This window comes from Geotrypetes seraphini, chromosome 9, assembly GCF_902459505.1.
Source record: "Geotrypetes seraphini chromosome 9, aGeoSer1.1, whole genome shotgun sequence".
NCBI lineage: Eukaryota > Metazoa > Chordata > Amphibia > Gymnophiona > Dermophiidae > Geotrypetes > Geotrypetes seraphini.
Genome location: NC_047092.1, coordinates 187,252,239 through 187,273,428, shown reverse-complemented (window position 1 = coordinate 187,273,428; position 21,190 = coordinate 187,252,239). Strand labels below are relative to the sequence as shown.

The 21,190-nt window shown below is 44.5% G+C and overlaps 1 protein-coding gene across 2 annotated transcripts in view; it reads left to right on the top strand.

The window, feature by feature from the left end:
• Positions 1 to 21,190, top strand: part of ARMC9 (armadillo repeat containing 9) — a 157,457-nt gene that overhangs the window by 94,912 nt on the left and 41,355 nt on the right. For both annotated transcript variants that reach the window (XM_033958175.1, XM_033958174.1), the window contains 4 exons: positions 3,211 to 3,287; positions 5,056 to 5,130; positions 7,809 to 7,899; positions 9,637 to 9,692. In XM_033958175.1, coding sequence (XP_033814066.1) covers positions 3,211 to 3,287; positions 5,056 to 5,130; positions 7,809 to 7,899; positions 9,637 to 9,692 — 299 coding nt within the window. The remainder of the gene's footprint in view (positions 1 to 3,210; positions 3,288 to 5,055; positions 5,131 to 7,808; positions 7,900 to 9,636; positions 9,693 to 21,190) is intronic.

The window sequence follows — 21,190 nt, the reverse complement described above, 5'->3', positions numbered from 1 at the left end:
TTATTCTCTAGGAAAGGCTGAAATAAAATTGAGGTGGAAAATACTGAATGAAGTGGGGATTTCAGTCAGACTGCTGATTGGATATAGGTTCCTAACCCTCTTGTGGACTTGATCAATTAGGATTCTCTGTTTATCATTTGTGAAAAAATAATCATAATTTTCCCCAAAGTAGCTGCAGCATTGGAATAGGGACCGCAGAGAACCACACATACAGGTAAGGGGTTAGCTATTAGGCTGTGGAATCAACCACCAGAGAGATGAAGCGAATGAGCCCAAAGGACTGGCTTGTTCGAACTGAAAATATCGTATTAAATAGCACATCTTTAAACTGGATTTTAAAAAACCCAACAGCCTTTTTTTTGTATCATTTCAGCCAGTGGCGTATAAAAACTTTTGCATCAGTGAAACTCCACCTTTTTTGTTCTTGATTGGATCTGCCGGCGTACAAATCTCCCTCTTCCATTATTGGTTTTCGAGCTGAATATAATGATTTTCATTTTTATACTTACATTCAGGTCCTCAAGTATTTCTCCCTCTCTATCCCGGTGGGGCAATGGAGTTTAAGTGACTTGCCCAGGGTCACTTGCTGGCCTTGAACCTGCAAATGAGGGTGCTGAGGCAAAGCAAAGCTACAGTGGGACATATATCAACACATAAACTAAACTAAACTAAGCCTTAGGTTTATATACCGCATCATCTCCACGGAAGTGGAGCTCGGCACGGTTTACAAAGCTTAAAAATATAAGAAGAGAGGAGAATGATTTACAAGAGTATATGAGTGGGAGGAATATAAACAGGAGAAGAAATGATCTTATGTTAGAAAAGAGACAGGTTTTCAATTGTTTGCGGAATAATTGGAGGGAGCCCAGGACATAAATATAAAGTCCTATGTCTTGATGACCTCGGCAATAGTTACACAAACATTTACAGCTGGGTCGGTTTTCCATGTTTCGATTGGACGGTTCCCTAGTGTCGCCTCAGCACTGCCTGCGTAGAGTCTGTGTTCTCTTTGAACCCTCAGCTTTAGTCTTTCTAGTTACTTGATAGACAGTAACAGTATTTGTGCTGTGTACAAGGTCATTTTTACAGAATGATGGTGATCTAATGTCTGTTGTTTTGCCTAGACGTAGCAGTTCACATCTGTTCTTAATAAGCCCCAGAATAGCTTCTCAGAAAACATGCAAAATAGTGCCCACATTACACAATCTTGTGCACCCATTTTCACGCTTAGTGCAAAACGTTGTGTGCGCAGGTTATAGAATACTTCAATAGTTAAATTGGGTACTAGAAACATAGAAACATAGAAAGATGACGGCAGATAAGGGCTACAGCCCATCAAGTCTGCCCATACCATTGACCCCCTTTTAAGTCTACTGGCCCCCTTAACTCTACTGACCTGCTCTATTAAGTCTATATCCTAGCGACCCTATTCATTGGTATGACTCTCGCAGTGATCCCACATAGGTATCCCATTTATTCTTGAAGTCTGGGATACTGCGGGCCTCGATCACCTGTACTGGAAGCTTGTTCCAATGCTCTATCACTCGTTCCGTGAAGAAGTACTTCCTGAAGTCTCCACGAAACTTCCCTCCCCTGAGTTTGAGCGGATGTCCTCTTGTGTTCGAGGGTCCTTTGAGAAGAAAGATATCATCTTCCACCTCGACCCATCTCGTGATGTACTTAAATGTCTCAATCATGTCTCCCCTCTCCCTACGCTCCTCGAGAGTATAGAGCTGCAATTTGTTCAGTCTCTCTTCGTACGAGAGACCCTTTAGCCCCGAGACCATACTAATTAGCATGATAATTGGAGTTAATTGGCACAAATAAGCATCGATTTGAAATTATGCGTGTAACTTCACTTAGTATTCTAGAACCCTAGCCATAATTCCTTTAGCGCTAAAGTTATATAATATTGACAGTTATGCGCCTGATAGGACACGTTGGAGAAGGTGCTGCAATTGGGTGTCGAGTTTGATTCATGCTCATTTGAATTGGAATTGAATTTGATTTGCTTGGCGTTAAAGATGGCGATTGAGAGCGGACATTAGGCAAGGGGACGGGTTAGCTGTGTGCAATTTTGTTTCTAAAGGAGGTTGTCACCTTATTATATATTGAAAGAGAAACCAAAAACATTGAATGATCCAAGTGTTACTTCCAGCAATCATCATTAGGCTTTACGTTTACACCACTTTTATGGACAAAGTCATTCACAAGAAAGATGGGCTTAGAATTTCATATTAAAAATGTTTTCAACCTCCCTTAACTTCCCAGCTGCTGCGACCTAACGCACTAAAGCTTAGTGTGCAGCCCATTAAATACCTACGGGCCCAAACAGCATCTTAACTTAGGCATCATAAAGCATCTCCGTAGGCGCCAGACATGTTGGCCTTGAAAACCCTGGCCTATATTTCCAACACTGCAATTCTGTGAACGCCACTGCCGACAACGCACCATTTCTAGAATCTGGGCCTTTTCCTCCATCTCATTTTCTAATAATCCTTGAGTGGAAGATCAAAGCTTGCAAGAGAGAATGGAATTTAATGATCAAAAGCATGAATGTAATGCAAATGGTAAAGATGGAGTTCTCTCCCACTTACTTCTTTCCAGAATATCCAGCAGCTGTATTCAAAGAGTATTGACTGTAGTTGTTTAAGGCGTTTTCTCCGATTCCATTAAAAAAATCCAGCAAATGTATCAGTTGTTAAAGAAAAGAGTGTGTTCGCTTCTCTCATGGCAGAAGCAACCTTGACCACAGTGACACAAATGTCTGCTACTTATTTATTTATTTCATTTGTTTCCCATGCTGTTGTCCCCAAAGAGCGCAGAACGGGTTACAAGTTTGCATACAAGATTACAGTGCAAGTTTTCATCCTAGTTGGCACATATTAGGTGTAGTTATCCTTACGTGACACAGACTGGTTCATTTACCAAATATACAATTCTTTGTAGTCCATGGATCAAGGGCATGGGGGGTCGGATGAAGAGGTATGTTTTTATTGCTTTTCTGAAGTTGAGGAGACCTTTGAGGGTCACTTTGTATCGTTTTAGCAGGAATGCATCAAATTATTCAGTAGACGACCTTCATTCTGTGTTCTCAGAACTCCAGGAGAGGTAGCGGGGTTCGTAAGAGGAGGCCTCAGTGAGCAGCTGGTCTCTCTCTCTGCTTTACTGAAGCTATTCTTAGATATTGTCCATTTTGTTTCTACACAGGGAAGAAGGTCTGTACTAAAGATGCACGGCATGTGTTGAAGGTGCTGGCTGATCTTCTTGGGCATGAAAATCATGAGGTAATATATAGAGAGCTACTGCCAAATTGACTCCCCTCTCCCGCCAGAACACCCCCTGAATTGATCCCTCCCCTCCCCTTTCCCACTCTCCTTCCTAAAAAAATTAATAAATTGCCACCAGATGTCCCCCCTCCCCCCCAAACCACCTCACACACTCCCTGAACCTCCCTTGTACCTTAAAACTGGATGACAGCAGGAGAGATGGGGGAGGGTTTGCGACAGCAGGAGGGCGTGGGCATCCCTCCTGCTGATTTCTGTTGAAGTGCGATAGGGAGGGGGCTTCGGCTGGCACGGGGAAGGTTTTGCGGTGGCAGGAAGGAGTGGGCATCCCTCCTGTCTCTATTTTGGTACCAGGGTTGTTGGGAGAGGGGGTGTCATGGGGGAGGGGCAGCATGGCATTTTTTTTAATGGGCACAACATCTGTGCCCATAGGAAAAAAAAAGAAAAAAACAGGCAGACCTGCCGGGTCGGTAGTACTGATCCAATTCTGGCATGCAAGGTAAGGCCATCGATCGGTTGGCTGGTTTTAATATTAATGCATGCTAGAATCTGAGAATGTACAACTGCATGGAAAGCACCAGGTTTTGTGCATAGGGTCGGCAAATTCGATCAGTCACTAAACCAGTTTAGTGACGATTGTTAGACGAACAGAGACTTTACTGCATGTAGCCCTGTGTCCCATTTGCAGCAAACAAATCAGGAGCAAGTCTGGCTATTTTATACCACATTCATATCGTCTGCGTATAGGTCTTGCCTATCTTGAGGGGGGGGGAGGAGGAAGACATCTTATAGTGGAAGTTAGCAAGTAAAAGGAATAATTATTGAATTGTTGGCTCAAATGCTGAGCAGACTGGATGGACCGTACGGCTCTTTATCTGCTGTCATTTACTAGGCACAGACAGGTCCACCATGTCTATCACCTCATGCACGTGTGCTTTTGCATTATACAGTTGGGGTTATGCGACTTGTGCATGTAAGTTATAGGCTAGCGCCTAGCGAACATTAAACCTATGCTGGGGAGTCTATAGGGGGATATTCCTGCTACGTGCACTGAACTTTCATGGTGTGTACTTTGTTCACGTAGACAATGTTTGAGCAGAGATGTGCAGGAGAGAGCATTTCCACCTGTCAAGAAAAGCTCATTCTTGGTGCCTAAAAAGAGATGCCCTGTGTTAGAATTGTCTTTCCTGTATTTAGCCATGATAGCCAGACATCTAATGTAAGCACTTACTAACCCCAGGATTGTAGAGATGTCTCCTAAAGTTGCACTTATTAAAATTTGCATGCGCCTTTCTCCCATGCCATGGATCTCAGAAGGGGGTGAATACTGCCTAACTTGGGCTCCAGCATTCACACCAGGTTTCAGTAGGCATCCGCACGAAATAGAAGAGTGCTTAGCACAGAAGTTTTCAGGCCGTTTACTGAATTCCCCCCTAAATATATATTGTTTCCTCGAAAATAAGATCTACCCCCAAAATTAATATGATACTGTCTTATTTTTGGGGAAACACGATAGTTATAATTTGAAGTGTCCAGATTAGATGTTTCTAATTATTTCCCAGACAGCTCTACGGAAATTTTACCTCTTAGTGGCCCATCAGAATGTCCTGAGTCAATGTCTAATTTTGATAGTAAAATGTTTGGGGAATTGGTCATTTACAGGTGAGAGTGGGCTATGAAATAGCAGCCTCATGACCCACAAGTGACCAGTTATATGGCTGTCATTCTTTCGCCCATTGCATAATAACCAGTAAACTTGTTTCCTTAGATCCGTCCATACGTGAATGGAACTTTGTACAGTATTCTCGCTGTCTCGTCCATTCGAGAGGAAGCCAAAGCCATGGTAAGGACTCCTCGTCTAGAATGCAAATGGAACTCGATTTGGTTGTCTATCCATAAGTACTTTAAGAAAAGCTCAAAGGCCCAGAATTGGCCCAGTCTGGCCTCATGAAACACACTTAGGCACTCTTAACAGAATCATGTGGGCCAGGCTTTTAAAGGCCTACATTTCTGGCACCTAAGTTTTTGGGAGAATTGCACCTAGCAGTACCTAGTGCCACCTAAGGTTATCTCCACCCCTAAATACTTCTACTTTGACTTTAGGCATGGCACCTATTTTTTAATGTATTTTTAATCTGTTTTAAATGGTGGATTCAGTTACCACACCAATTAAAGCAATTCAGTATGGCGCCTGAATATGGCTGAAACTGCTTATTCCACTGGTCAGTTGCAGCTAAGGAGTATTTATGACAGGGCACTTCTGCGAAAGAACAATACTTGGCCTGAGATGCATCATAAGTTGATGGAGTTCTGCTTTTCTCATTACACTTGGAGACCCCCAAACTGTGAACCTTCGGAATGATGTGAGGTGAAAAAATAAGTCTTGTTGGCCAAAGAAATACACAGCAAGTGTATTTTGCCCTGGCAGACAAGTCCTAGAGGAATTTTTGAATTCATGCACATACCAGTGTCATATCACATATCAAAACCTGTTAGCAGTAAAAAGTGTTTTTCCCTGACTACCTTATCTATAATAATTTGTAGTTCAAATCCCCTTCGCCTTTTTGTTCTTGTTTGTTAAGTTTGTATATAGTCTAGTTTATTTTAATATTTATGTTTAAATAATGTATTACTTTTAATATTGTAATTTTAATTGTTTTTTTTAATGTATGTTCATCGCTTTGAAGTATGATTAAGCGATTAATCAAAAACTTTAATAAACTTGATAAAACTTGATATCTCAGTGAAGGAAAGATAACATTATTAGTGCTTATCAACATGCATATTAATGTTTTGGAGAGTAAAACAGGGCAGAATTGAAGGTGATATGTCCACAGTACATTCAATACTGATTACTATCCCCAAGACTTGTGTCATGGTGAAAAGTCTTACACACTTTTATCCACTAAGAGGACAGTGATTTCAGCCCAGGAAAATTACTTGGCTAACTGCATACAAACCAACACTCAAGGGCCTTAATATGGCAAAAGTAAACCCACATTATAATTCTGGTCAGGACATCTCAAAGATAAAGCAGAACTCGAAAAGGTACAGAGAAGGGCAACCAAAATGATTAAAGGTTAGGACTCTTCATCTTGGAGAAGACTGCTGAGGGGACATATGATAGCAGCCTTTAAAATCCTGAATGGGTTGGAATAGGTAAACACAAATTAATCATTCAAACTTTCAAAAAGTAGGGAATACTTCTTAGTGGCAGGAAAATATAATTGTTGCCGGCACAAGCGGTAAAAACAATTAAGGTAGCTGGGTTTAAAAAAGGTTTGGACAAATTCCTGGAGGAAAAGTCCATAAACCCTTATTAAGGTAGACCTGGGGAAAGCTGCTGCTTTTCTCTGGGGGTCAGTAACAAAGAATCTTGCTATTTTTTGGCATTTTACCAGGTATTTGTGACCTAAACAGGATACTGGGCTAGATGGACTATTGGTCTGACCCAGTACCATAGAAACATGTGTTCTCATGAACATTTTCAAAGGGACCTGCCTCTTAATTGTGGGCATCTAAGCCTTTTGCTTATCAACCTCAAGGTGTATAAATTTGTAATGATATAAAACCAACTTCAATGTGTTCTTATTTTGAGGAGCTTGATGTTGTTTATCCTTACAAATAGATATACAGTGTAGCCTTGGTTTGTGAGCATAATTTGTTCCAGAAACATGCTCGTAAACCAAATTAAAACGAGTTTCCGCATAGGAAGTAAGGGAAACTTGCTTGATAGGTTCCACATCCCAAAAACAGACCCCCCCCCCCCCAACGAGGCCACCAGTGCTGCTCGCTTCCACCCCATCATATTCCAAAAAGACTCCCCCACCCCTGAGGCCACTGGCGCTCTTCCACCCCATCCCCAAGAACTAGCATCGCCCCCACCGTCCGCGAGCCCCCACCCCTGAGAATCGGCATCGCCCACCTGCCCAAACCATTACCGCGATCTGGCACTGGCACACGGCATCAACCCACAGGATGTGCCGGTGCTGGGATTCTCGGAGAGAGCGGAAGCCCGAAGGCTTTGAGCATGTGCAGATGCTAAAGGCCCAGCCTAGCAGACAGCAGCAAAAAGCAGGCTCTTCCAGCACCAGCATGTCCTGTGGGTTGGTGCTGTGTGCTGGTGCCAGATCACGGTTTGGGTTTGGGCAGGCGATGCTGGTTCTTGGGGGTGGGGGCTCGTGGGTGGGGGGCGATGCCGGTTCTCGGGGATGGGGGCTCACAAAATGAGTCAACGCTCGGTTTTCAAGGCACGATTTGCAAGAGTGTTTTGCTTGTCTTGCAAAACACTCGCAATACGAGGTTTGACTGTATATTATAAAAATCCAGTGCTGTTTGATGAACTTATTTTGGTGGAGCCATGTCCAGAATGACCCGCTTCACAAACAGTCACTACTCATTAAATCGTCCCAAATCAAAGGACACTTTGAGGGATCTTGTTTTGCCCTCTACCTGTTTGCATTCTGATTTGAGAAGGAGCACTGAATGACCTGACCTTTCTTCTTCTGACCTCACATTCAGGGATTGGAAGAAATCCTGCGGTGCTTCATCACGGAAGGAAACATAGACATGAAACGACAGATAGAGTTCATTATAAAGCAGTTGAATTCAGGTGAGAGAAACAAGGGGTTGGTATATGCAGCTGCTTTGTAACATGATAACCAAGTTCTGCTTAGTCTGTTCACTAAAATAACATAGGAACTTTGTAAATAAGAGCAGATAAATGACCTGTACGTTTAATTGGAGCGAGCGAGCTAATTTCTTGCTCTATTACATCACCAAAATTCAGCTCTTCCTTTCTCATTGCACCTTATTTGCTTCCTTATTACCTCCCACTAGGGTTACTGCGGCCTGCTTTTCTTGACTTAGGGTTACCAGACATCCAGGGGTCCAGACGGCATTTCAAAACCTGGGACTTTGTCCAGGTTTTGAAAAGCCTCTATTAAATCACCTTCGGGCAGGAGGGCGTCCATGCATGCACGCTCGTGTGTGACCTCATCGGGTCGCATGCGTGGATGGCATCCTGCCAGAGGAGAGCAGGCAGCAGGGGCAGGGCTGGGGCAGGACTGTGGGCATGGACGGGGTGGGGATGGGATGGGTGGAACTGGGTGTGCCTGGGGGGGCGGGTCTAGGGGGTCCGGATTTTCCAAACGGAAAATCTGCTAAGCCTATCTCAACCCTCTCTCTCCACCTCAAGCGCGTCAAAATTCTGCTGCCCAGTTCATATTCTGCCAGTGTCAGAAGCCTCACATGACCCCCTCTTTTTAAATCGCTGTCTTTACCTGTAGGTGAACAGTGGCCAGGTGGTTGAGCTGCTCCCTCTGCACCCTGAGGTGGTGAGATGAAATCCCGGTGTTGCTCCATGTGACCCTGGGCAACTCACTCAATCCTCCAGTGCCCACCGCTTTGAATGTCAGCTTTGAAATGCCAAAGTGGCAAAAAGGCAGTTTACAAGTCCCCATTCCCTTTCCCTTTCATCAAGCCCAGTATCCTGTTTCCACAGTGGCCAATCCAGGTCCCAAGTACCTGACAGAAACCCAAAGGGTAGCAACATTCCAGAGCTGAGATTGTGATGTCATAATGCCTCAGAGCCAAACTCATCAGTGATGTCACAATGGCTTCATTGTCCTAGACTTGGCTCACATAAGAACATAAGAGTTGCCATACTGGGACAGAACGAAGGTCCATCAAGCCCAGTATCTTGTTTCCACAGTGGCCAATCCAGGTCCCAAGTACCTGACAGAAACCCAAAGGGTAGAAACATTCCAGAGCTGAGATTGTGATGTCATAATGTCTTATTCCACCAATGCCTCAGAGCCAACCTCAGCAGTGATGTCACAATGGCTTCATTGTCCTAGACTTGGCTCACATAATAACATAAGAGTTGCCGTACTGGGACAGAACGAAGGTCCATCAAGCCCAGTATCCTGTTTCCAACAGTGGCCAACCCAAGTACCTGACAGAAACCCAAAGGGTAGCAACATTCCAGAGCTGAGATTGTGATGTCATAATGCCTCATTCCACCAATGCCTCAGAGCCAAACTCATCAGTGATGTCATAATGGCTTCATTGTCCTGTACTTGGCTCACATAAGAACACAAGAGCTGCCGTACTAAGACAGACTCACTGGTCGAGCTGCTGCCTCTGCACCCAGAGGTTGTGAGATGAAATCCCGGTGCTGCTCCTTGTGACCTTGGGCAACTCACTTAGTCTTCCAGTGCCCACCGCTTTGAATGTCAGCTTTGAAATGCCAGAGCAGCATTCCCTTTCCCCAGAATCTCATGACACAAAGGAGAGCAGTGTATCCCCAGTTCTGTTGTTATTTAACTTTTTCTCCTTTTCTTTCTAGAAGAGCAGCTAAATCAGAGTCCTGAGTCAGGCGATGAGGAAGAGGAAGATGAGGAGGTATTGGCTTGAGCTGAGTTGCTGCTATTTAGTTGATCTGCAAATGGATCTGTTTCTAAGGTTAGGGTATCAAGTACAGGATTACTGTTGCAGGATGGATTTGATTTTAGGGAGTGGGGGAATGAGATTGGAAAGGAGGGAAACTTGTCACAGTCTGGCACCATTTATTTCAAAGCAAAAATGGGCCTTGCATTGGATGTATAGCCCTAGCATGATTTTCAGGATAGGTCTTAATATAAGCCCTACCCCAAGAGGAAGCCCCCCTGCTGCCATCCCCAACCCTTCTATCTTTGCCTCCCATCCTGTCGGACTGCTTAAGCTGCTCAGTGCAGGAAGTTTGGCAAGTCTCATAAATAGCGCGTTTACTACCTTCCTGTTGCTGCCATTCTGCTCCCTGTTAGTTTGAGTAGCACAATGCGAGAAGGTTAGACAGGTCTCGCAGTTTAGAATTTAATTAATTAAGTCAGTTTAATTTCCATCCTATAAGTTCACATAGAATTTTTCTTTTTTCAACCATCTTTATTTTCTCTTCTTTATTAATTTCCAGGTACTTTAGTTAGATTGTGAGCCTTCGGGACAGTAAGGGAATTTTTAAGTACCTTCTTACTTCTCATTTATAATCTTAATGTATATTTTCTTCAAACCGCTTAGAATCTAACGGATGTAGCGGTATATAAGAAATAAATTACATTACATTACATTACTCAAGCTGACAGGCAGTGGAATGGCAGCAACAGGAAGGCAGTAAACGCACTATTTGCATGGTGAGGAGAGTAAGTACTGGAAAAGGAGATGAGAATGAGATAGAGTGACTGGAGAGAGGGAGAGAGGGGGAGAGGTGTGTGTGAGAGAGATGCACGCAAAAAGAGAACATTGGAAGGAGATTATAAGAGAGCAAAACAGGGAGACACTGGGTTGAAGGCGTGAGAGGTAGTGGAGAGTCACAAATGGGTCCTGGTTCACCTAAAATTGCGATACCTTTGCAATGGCTGCTGAAATACTGTGTTTCCCCGAAAATAAGACCTAGTGCATTTTGTGGGCCCAAAATTAATATAAGACAGTGTCCATATTTGTGTGGGTTTGCCTTAAGAAGCTAATTGGCCAGATCTGTATTTTCTAGTGAATAAGAGAATCTGTCGTATGTACAATGTTTAACTTGAGTTATGTGGGTCTAATTGTCAGCTAGTAATACTCTCCTTTTCACAGCTATAGCATCTATATTTGATGTATCTCATAGATATAAATGTGGATTTATTTTTGAAGTGGCTCAAGCCTGTGTCAAGTATGTCTTCTTTGTCACCTCTCGTTTTGTATAATGGAGACACAACAGAGTTTACTGACTAGTAACTTGCCCTTGGGAAGAGGCCTCCTGATTTTAAGGGATTGTAAAATTTCCCATATACTGGCCATGTGTTTTGGAGTCAGGATTAGCCTGGTGGTTAGTGCAGCAGCCTGAGGAACTGGGTTGCGATTCCCACTGCCTGGACAAGTCACTTAACCACAGAAAGGCTTCCCCTTCCTCTTCTTTAGGCTATTATTTGCTTGAATGGTATCCATTTCTCTTAGTCAACACAAGAAGTGAAATAACAATCTAGTTAGCTATGTAGTAAATGCTTAAATTAAGAACAGGCAAGAAATCAAATTCACAAACTAAAGAGCGATAAATCCCCAGGACTAAGGCTCTGATTGGTCTAGGCGCCTAAGGCCTCTCCCATAGGAGGGGACTTAGTTGGCTGGGCCAATGAGAACCTTAGGCTCCTCCCTGGTGCATCCCAGGATGCACTGGAAAGATATAAAGTTTATATTGAATCCTTTTCGGGTTCCCTGAGGAAGACATTGAAACATGGTCCGCGTTGGGACCCCCTGAATTGGAGATAAGTAGCTTATTTCTATTTTTTGGTTTCCTAGCTCTTATGAGAGACATTCAGCATTTAAAATCACAATGAACTTGCACTGATAAGTCATATGCAATGATTGGGAGGTAAGCTCCTCGATGGGGACAAGCTCAGAGCTTCATGTCTCTGAGCATATGTGAATTAACAGGTTAGAATTAGTTTAATTGGGAAGTCAGATTTTGGTTATCAGCATCGAGGGAGTGCTTTAGCTATTGGCTAGAGGGAGTAGGCATCCCTCCTGCTGGCCTTTGTCTTCAAGATATGGGGAGGTGCAGGGGACCCCGACGACATGAGGGAGTGGGCATTCCTCCTGCCACCCTTCAGTTTAAAATGCAGGGGGGTGGGGGTGACTAAAGGTGTGCCAGTAAATATAACATATTTGGATTTTCAGGAAATGTTTGACAAAGTCCCTCATGAAAGATAGCCTAGGAAATGAAAGAGTTATGGGGTAGGAGGTAGTTTCCTTTTGTTTGGAAACTGGCTAAAAGACAGGAAACAAAGTGGGACCAAATGACCAGTTATCCACATGGAAAAGGATCAGTGGTGGAGTGCCCCCAAGGGCCTGCACTGGAATCTCTGCTGTTCAACATATTCATAAATAATCTGGAGATAGGAGTGACAAGTGAGATAATCAGATTTGCAGGTGACAAAACAGCAAAAGCCCAGTGGCTGCCAAATAAGCAAATAGTTTGTAATTATTTGGAAAGAAATGTAGAGCAAATATGAGAAGATAAGTAAACTTCTGAACCACTCCTTGAGCATTTTGCACAGTGCTGGTCACCCTTTCTCAAAAAGAATATAGGAGAAATAGAGAAGAATGGCAAAAAAGGTGAAGCAAAAGAAAGTCCTGCATTCCACACTATGGTTTTGAGATGACTCAGGAAAAGTGTTTTTATATTTATTGTTTTTAATAAAATGTTCAGCATATGTGGTTCATAAAACTAATCTGAAGTGGCAGCTGTAATCAGATGAACATGTGGTTCAGACCAAACACGGTCTGGGTTTCGGAAAATCTGTGCTTTCATCGAGGCAATTAAAAAGACAATGAATATAATGTTAGGGGACAGTAGTAAAAAGAGAGGTAATTATCATTAAGGGTGGATGAGACCACCTTAAATAATTGAGATGGGCTGTGGAAAGGATAAAAAGAGTCCAAAGAAGTCTGAACACCTCCCTTATGAAGAAAGGCTCAAAAAGACAATCTTGAGTGAGGTGTTCTCAGATGTGCCTTGAGTGATGACCCCCATCTGAAGTGCCTTTCTCAGAACTCTCATGGTTTCCTGTACTAGCAAAGGCTTCTACCCTGCTCAGTCTTAAAAAAAAAATTGCTGACCACACCATAAGTCTCTTCACAGCTGTCCTTATGAAACATCCCCCCCCCCAACAACCCAGTCCTCTGTGATTAGTGACCACCCTAATAGGCACCTGTGTGACAGAGGTCATGAATCTGGCTATTGCAACCCTCTTCTTATGGGTCCTGGGCTAGATGCTCATCAGAGTCTCTGGTCTGCACACCTCAGCCTAAAGACCCTCCAGACACCTTTGTAACACAGTCCTTTCAGTTTGCTCGCAACAAAACAGATACGGGTGTCAACAAAACAAATCTCAGTCTCCCTCTCAAAGTTGCTGACTGGATCCCTTCTTAGCTTCACTCCAGGGAAAGTGACTCCCAACCTGTCCCTAGAGACCCAGAAGAAGACTGCCAGAAATCCTTAACAGGAGAACCATAAAGGTCCAGTGTCTTCCCCCCCCCCCCATTAGCCCATAGCAAAACACAGATGGATCAAACCTAAGCCTTTAGAAGATGTCATTTTTCCTCCTAAGCATCCTGCACTGAAAGAGGACCCTACCTATTCTCCATAGAGAGCGATCATTAGCTTCTGCTTCTCTGCCAGTGGAGAATAGTTTATCACCACTGTTCTTCCAGGACAAGACAACCTTCACTCTTCTTCAGCTTCACTTCTTGTGCCACTCAGGAGACTTCTTAACATCCTCCCACCCCTTACTAATCAGCTACCAAACCTGTGCCCATAGAAGCTAGGAGGTTAACCAGAAAACTGTTTCCATAAAAGCTGGAGAAGAAATATAGCCTGGAAAGAGCAGACTTTGAACCTAAAGGTGAAGCGTTTCTTAATGTGCATAAGAGAGGCTAGCAGAGATGAATGGTCAAGACACGAGGGTGTATTAGATGCACTGGAGTTTTGGTGCTACGTATTAATATGAGGTTAAGATTTTAAACCAGATTATTAACTCTTCCAAAGCTCTACCAGAACTTGTGCAGAATAGATCTGATAAACAGATTGCATGACCTATAAGTTATCTGTGCAGAATGCCAGACTTGAAATTTCCAAAAGCTCAGCCAAATATGACCTGGATAAGAAAATGCTCACATTTTGGAGATGACGAAGTCCATCATCCATGAAAAAGCACTTTTGATCAAACTGAAGCCTGATCTATTCTGCCTCACTACAGTGATGCCAAGATAAAATGAAATAAAATTATATAGTGGGAGCTGCAGGTTATTTTGTTCTGAAGGAACCTATTATTTGCTTCCTCCCTGTACCAAGGCTGGGGATCTTTGTAATGTAAGCAGCACTTGTTGGTCTGTTTCCTTTGTGCTAGATGTATGACCTTCTCTAGTGTACAGTACTGGAAAAATCTATCAAGATTGATTAAGGCACATTCAAGACAAAGGGACCATTCAGGGAACTTCAGACTAGAACGGAGTTGACATATCCTTTCAGTTAAATGCATATTTTTATAATACAGAAGTAATGGTAAATGAGAGACAACATAATGAGTCTTCAGCTGTAGGTGAGGGACTATTGGTGCCTGGGGACAAGTCAACCATGAAATCATATATCATATGCCCAGCACTGTGCTATTATCTTACAGTCTTGCACTGTTGAGGCTTTTTGTCCATTTTTCATTTCCTCTAAACTTTTCCCCTTTTTTTTGTAACCGTTCTCTCTCCTCTGTCCATCTGGGTGCATTATGGAAGTGATGAGGGATGATCAAGGACTTCTGCTGTCAGAAGAAGGCCTTCAAATGGCTTCTCTTATAGTCCCTGTCAATGTTGTTAAGAACATAAGAATAGCCTTACTGGGTCAGACCAATGGTCCATCAAGCCCAGTACCCCTTCTCACGGTAGCGAATCCAGGTCCCTAGTACCTGGCCAAAACCCAAGGAGTAGCAACATTCCATGCAAGCAGAGGCTTCCCCCATGTCTTTCTCAATAACAGACTATGTACCTTTCCTCCAGGAAATTGTCCAAACCTTTCTTAAAACTATCTACGCTATCCGCTCTTACTACAACCTCTGGCAATGTGTTCCATATTTTAACTATTCTCTGAGTGAAAAAATATTTCCTCCTATTAGTTTTAAAAGGATTTCCCTATAACTTTATCCGGTGTCCCCTAGTCTTTGTAATTTTTGACCAATTGAAAAATTGATCCACTTGTACCCGTTCTACTCCACTCAGGATTTTGTAGACTTCAATCTTATCTCCCCTTAGCCATCTCTTTTCCAAGCTGAAGAGCCCTAACCTTTTTAGTCTTCCCTCATACGAGAGGAGTTCTATCCCCTTTATCATCTTGGTCGCTCTTCTTTGAACCTTTTCTAACACCGCTATATCTTTCTTAAGATAAGGAAACCAGAATTGAATGCAATACTCCAGATAAGGTTGTACAATGGAGCGATACAGGGGCATTATAACATTCTTAGTCTTGTTAAACTTCTCTTTTTTAATAATTCCTAGCATCCTGTTTGCTTTTTTTTTTTTTTTTATAATTCTTTATTCATTTTCATATTTTACATGAAGTGTACAAAAAGCACAGTTACTTACTGTAACAGGTGTTATCCAGGGACAGCAGGCAGATATTCTTGACTGATGGGTGACGGCACCGACGGAGCCCCGGTACGGACAATTTTAGAGTGATTGCACTCTAAGAACTTGGAAAGATCTAGCAGGCCGCACCGCGCACGCGCGAGTGCCTTCCTGCCCGACGGAGGCGCGCGGTCCCCAATTAGGATAAGCCAGCTAAGAAGCCAACCCGGGGAGGTGGGTGGGACGCAAGAATATCTGCCTGCTGTCCCTGGATAACACCTGTTACGGTAAGTAACTGTGCTTTATCCCAGGACATCCTTTATATACGTTTTGTGAAAAAGCAAAAAGTGAACAACTAAACTTAAATACAAAAAGTGAGTGAAAAGCTCACGAGGTGGGGTGTCAGATATGACCAATCCAAGCAATAGTGCTTTCAGAGGTCTAGCAGTTCTTCATTCATCCCCCTCTGTCCTCATATATATAGAGTAATTTTTTTGAGTTTTTATATTCATGTGTGTCTTCTTATATATAACGATTTTTATATATATATATATTCATATGTGTATTCAAAAAAGTTTATCTTATAAGAACTTATCTTCAATTCATGATAGGCATTGATAGAGCGTGTCTTATGTTCCGACATTCACTTAGTGCTCCCCTCTGCCGACGCGTTTCGCGGAGCTTTGTCAAGGCAGGGGCACTGCATAATTGAAAATATCCTAAATGTATTGAAGAGCGGCTTCTGAAAAAACAGAACAGAGGGGACAGAGGGGGATGAATGAAGAACTGCTAGACCTCTGAAAGCACTATTGCTTGGATTGGTCATATCTGACACCCCACCTCGTGAGCTTTTCACTCACTTTTTGTATTTAAGTTTAGTTATCCCAGGACAAGCAGGCAGCATATTCTTGACTGATGGGTGACCTCCAAGCTAACAAAAAGAGGGATGGTGGGAAGGTTGGCCATTAGGAAAACAAATTTTGTAAAACAGATTGGCCGAAGTGTCCATCCCGTCTGGAGAAAGCATCCAGACAATAATGAGATGTAAAAGTATGAACTGAGGACCAAGTAGCAGCCTTGCAGATTTCCTCAATAGGCGTGGAGCGGAGGAAAGCTACAGATGCTGCCATAGCTCGAACTCTATGGGCCGTGACAGAACCTTCCAGTGTCAGTCCGGTCTGAGCATAACAGAAAGAAATGCACGCTGCCAGCCAATTAGACAACGTACGTTTAGAAACAGGACGTCCCAATTTATTCGGATCAAAGGACAGAAAAAGTTGGGTAGCTGATCTGTGGGGCTTAGTACGCTCTAAATAATAAACTAGAGCCCGCTTAAAGTCCAAAGTATGCAGAGCCTGTTCTCCAGAATGAGAGTGAGGTTTCGGAAAGAAGACAGGCAAAACAATGGATTGGTTGAGATGGAATTCAGAGACAACCTTAGGGAGAAACTTTGGATGTGTACGCAGAACCACCTTGTCATGATGAAAGACTGTAAAAGGTGGATCCGCAACTAGTGCATGTAGCTCACTGACCCTCCTGGCAGAGGTAAGAGCAATAAGGAAAAGTACTTTCCAAGTGAGAAACTTGAAAGGAGTGGTAGCCAAAGGTTCAAATGGAGGCTTCATTAAGGCGGAAAGAACCAGATTGAGATCCCAGATTACAGGAGGGGCTTTAAGAGGTGGTTTCACATTGAAAAGACCCCGCATGAATCTGGACACCAAGGGATGAGCCGAGAGAAGTTTTCCATGAACTGGCTCATGAAAAGCAGCAATAGCACTGAGGTGGACTCTGATGGAAGTAGACTTGAGGCCAGAGTCAGACAAAGAAAGAAGATAATCCAATAAGGCCTCCACTGCAAGGGAAGTGGGATCATGATGATGAAGAAGACACCAGGAAGAAAACCGTGTCCACTTCTGATGGTAACATTGCAGAGTGGCCGGTTTCCTGGAGGCATCCAGAATGGAACGAACGGGCTGAGACAAAAGAGTATCATGAGAAGTCAGCCCGAGAGAAACCAAGCTGTCAGGTGCAGAGACGGAAGGTTGGGATGCAAAAGGGTCTCCTGATGTTGCGTAAGCAGAGAAGGAAACAGTGGAAGAAGGAAAGGCTCCCTGGAACTGAGTTGAAGTAGAAGGGAGAACCAATGTTGCCTGGGCCACCATGGAGCAATCAGAATCATGGTGGCTCATTCCCTCTTGAGCTTGAACAAGGTTCGTAACATGAGAGGCAAAGGAGGGAAAGCGTACAGGAACAGATTGGACCAATCGAGGAGAAATGCATCCGCTGCCAGACGGTGAGGAGAGGAGAGTCTGGAGCAGAAGAGGGGCAGCTGGTGATTGTGAGGAGCTGCAAAGAGGTCTATCTGAGGAGTGCCCTACTGAGCGAAGATGGACTGTAGCGTTAAAGGATCGAGTGTCCACTCGTGAGGTTGGAGAATTCTGCTGAGCTTGTCCGCTAAGGAATTCTGTTCTCCCTGAATGTAGATAGCTTTCAGGAATAGTTGGTGATCTGTGGCCCAAGCCCAAATCTTCTGGGCTTCCTGGCACAAGAGGCGAGAGCCTGTCCCACCCTGCTTGTTGATGTAGTACATTGCAACTTGATTGTCTGTGCACAGCAGGAGGACCTGAGGAAAGAGAAGATGTTGGAAGGCCTTGAGGGCATAAAACATCGCTCTGAGTTCCAGGAAATTGATGTGATGTTTCATTTCCTGGGCTGTCCAAAGTCCTTGAGTTTGGAATTCGTTCAAATGAGCTCCCCAAGCATAAGGGGAGGCGTCGGTGGTGATGACAAGTTGATGAGGAGGTAGATGAAACAGAAGACCTCTGGAGAGATTTGAGGATATCAACCACCATTGTAGAGACTGATGAAGAGATGATGTCACAGATATGTGTCGTGAGCAAGGATCCGTCGCATGGGACCACTGGGTAGCTAGGGTCCATTGAGGAGTGCGCAGGTGAAGACGTGCGAGGGGTGTGACATGAACTGTGGAGGCCATGTGACCCAAGAGTATCATCATTTGCTTGGCAGAGATGGAATGTTGTGGAAGCACCTGCTGACATAGAGATTGAAGCGTTTGAAGACGGTTGGACGGCAGGAATGCTCTCATGAGGACTGTGTCCAGCACCGCTCCAATGAATTGAAGTCTCTGAGTGGGAATGAGATGAGATTTGGGTAGATTGATCTTGAACCCCAGAAGCTGTAGAAACAGGATGGTTTGGTTGGTGGCCAGGAGCACTGTTTGAGATGAATTGGCCTTGATTAACCAATCGTCCAGATAAGGAAAGACTTGAAGGTGGTGAGAGCGTAGAAAGGCGGCCACCACAATCAGACATTTGGTGAACACTCTTGGAGAGGAGGCAAGACCGAAGGGTAGCACCTTGTATTGGTAATGACAATGATTGATCATGAAGCGGAGGTACTGCCTGGAGGCCAGATTGACCGAAATGTGAGTGTATGCTTCTTTGAGATCGAGGGAGCATAGCCAGTCGCTTTGATGAAGAAGAGGATAAAGAGTTGCCAGAGAAAGCATCTTGAATTTCTCCTTGACCAAGCATTTGTTGAGATCGCGAAGATCTAGGATGGGTCTGAGATCCCCTGTTTTTTTGGGGACCAGAAAATAACGGGAGTAGAATCCCTGCCCCTTCTGATCTAGAGGAACTTCCTCTATGGCGTTCAGGAGGAGGAGGGATTGAACCTCCTGAAGAAGGAGAGAAGACTGAGAGGTGTTCAAAGCAGACTCTCTTGGCAGACTTTGTGCAGGACGTGTCTGAAAGTTGAGAGAGTAGCCGTGGCGGATGATGTTGAGGACCCACTGATCCGATGTAATGTTCTCCCAACGGCTGGTGAAACAAGACAGACGTCCTCCTATGGGTCGAGGGAGATTGGCAGATGGTGGAATACTGGCTATGCTTTGGAGAACCACGTCAAAAGGGTTGGGTAGACTTTTGTGGTGGAGGAGGCTTCACCTGTTGCTGCTGGGCTGGCCGAGGTGGTTGTCGCTGTTGCTGACGCTGACGTCTAGGCTGTTGAGTAGCCGGTGGCAAGGGACGGGCAGCATAGCGGCGCTGGTAGGCAGATTGTTGGCGAAAAGGCCGAGCAGGTGGAGTCTTTTTCTTAGTCTTCAGGAGAGTATCCCACCGAGTCTCATGGGCAGACAGCTTTTGTGTAGTGGAATCCATGGACTCTCCGAAGAGCTCATCACCCAAGCAGGAAGCATTTGCTAGGCGGTCCTGATGATTTACATCGAGCTCTGAGACTCTGAGCCATGCCAACCGACGCATGGCAACAGACATAGCCGTGGCCCTAGAAGTCAATTCAAAAGTGTCATAAATTGACCGAACTAGGAACTTGCGTAACTGGAGAAGGGAGGAAGAACAGGCATGAAATGCAGATTTCTTGCGGTCAGGGAGGTACTTTTCAAAAGCAGCCATGTTTTGAATGAGGTGCTTTAAATAAAATGAAAAATGAAAAGCATAGTTCCCTGACCTATTGGCTAACATGGCATTCTGATATAAACGTTTGCCAAATTTGTCCATGGCTTTTCCTTCTCTGCCAGGAGGGAATGAGGCATACACACTAGCTCCCGCTGATTTCTTAAGTGTGGATTCTACCAAAAGAGACTCATGCGAGAGCTGAGGTTTGTCAAAACCAGGGATAGGGATAACCTTGTATAAGGAGTCCAATTTACGAGGAGCTCCTGGTACAGTCAGGGGAGTCTCTAAATTTTTATAGAAAGTCTCTCGTAAGATGTCATGGAGAGGGAGTTTGAGAAATTCCCTTGGAGGCTGGTCAAAGTCCAGAGCATCAAGGAATGCCTTGGATTTCTTCGATTCAGCCTCTAAGGGAATAGAAAGAGATTCACACATCTCTTTTAAGAAAGAAGTAAAAGATGTGGAATCATGTTTAGAAGAGGGATCAACAACAAGTTGATCCTCTTCATCAGAGGAACACTCACCTTCAGACAGAAAGGGCTCTTCAGAATCACCCCACAAATCAGGGTCCAGAATCTGAGAGCCACGATCTCGAGACTCCGGTGTGGAGGGTTCCAGGTGTCGGGTTTTGCGCACCGACTTACCCGACCTCATAGATACGGTACCAGGAGACGTGACCTGCTGCGTTGGTACCGAGGTCTGCACCGCCTGGTGTTGAGCTCTCGGTTCCGGTGCTAAGATTGGCATCAAAGTCGAGGAGGAAGTGTGACCCGGTACCGACAAAGTCGATGCCGATAAAAGAGGGCGCTCCACTGTCGGTACCAGTGGCTCAGACTGGACCGGGACTGGAAGGCTCGGTGTCAAAAGTGCGGGAAGGAGTTGTTGCAACTGCTCCTTAAGTTGCACTTGCAGGACAGCAGCATTCCGCTCGTCCAGCGAAGGCACCGGTACCACTTTTTTCTTCTGCGGTACCTGTGGTGCCGCTCTACGCTCCGAGGATGAGAACCCCGATGTCGAGGGGCTTACCTCAATAGGAGCGGAGCGCTTCCGTGGACGCCTCGAGGTCGGCAGGACTGGACTCGCTGCTACTGAGACCGGAGGACGCTCCAACGGGGAAGGCTTCTTAGCTGGCTTACCTGTAGGGTGCGGCGCCAGCGCGGTATCGTGCGGTGTCGACGAAGTAGGTGCCGACTGAGATGGGGCCGATGTCGGTGCCGGTGCTGCGGAATCAGACATCTCGGCGCCGAATAACAACCGCTGTTGGATCTGGCGATTTTTTAGAGTTCTCTTCTTTAAAGTCGCACAGCGGGTGCAGGTGGACGCTCGATGGTCAGGACCAAGACACTG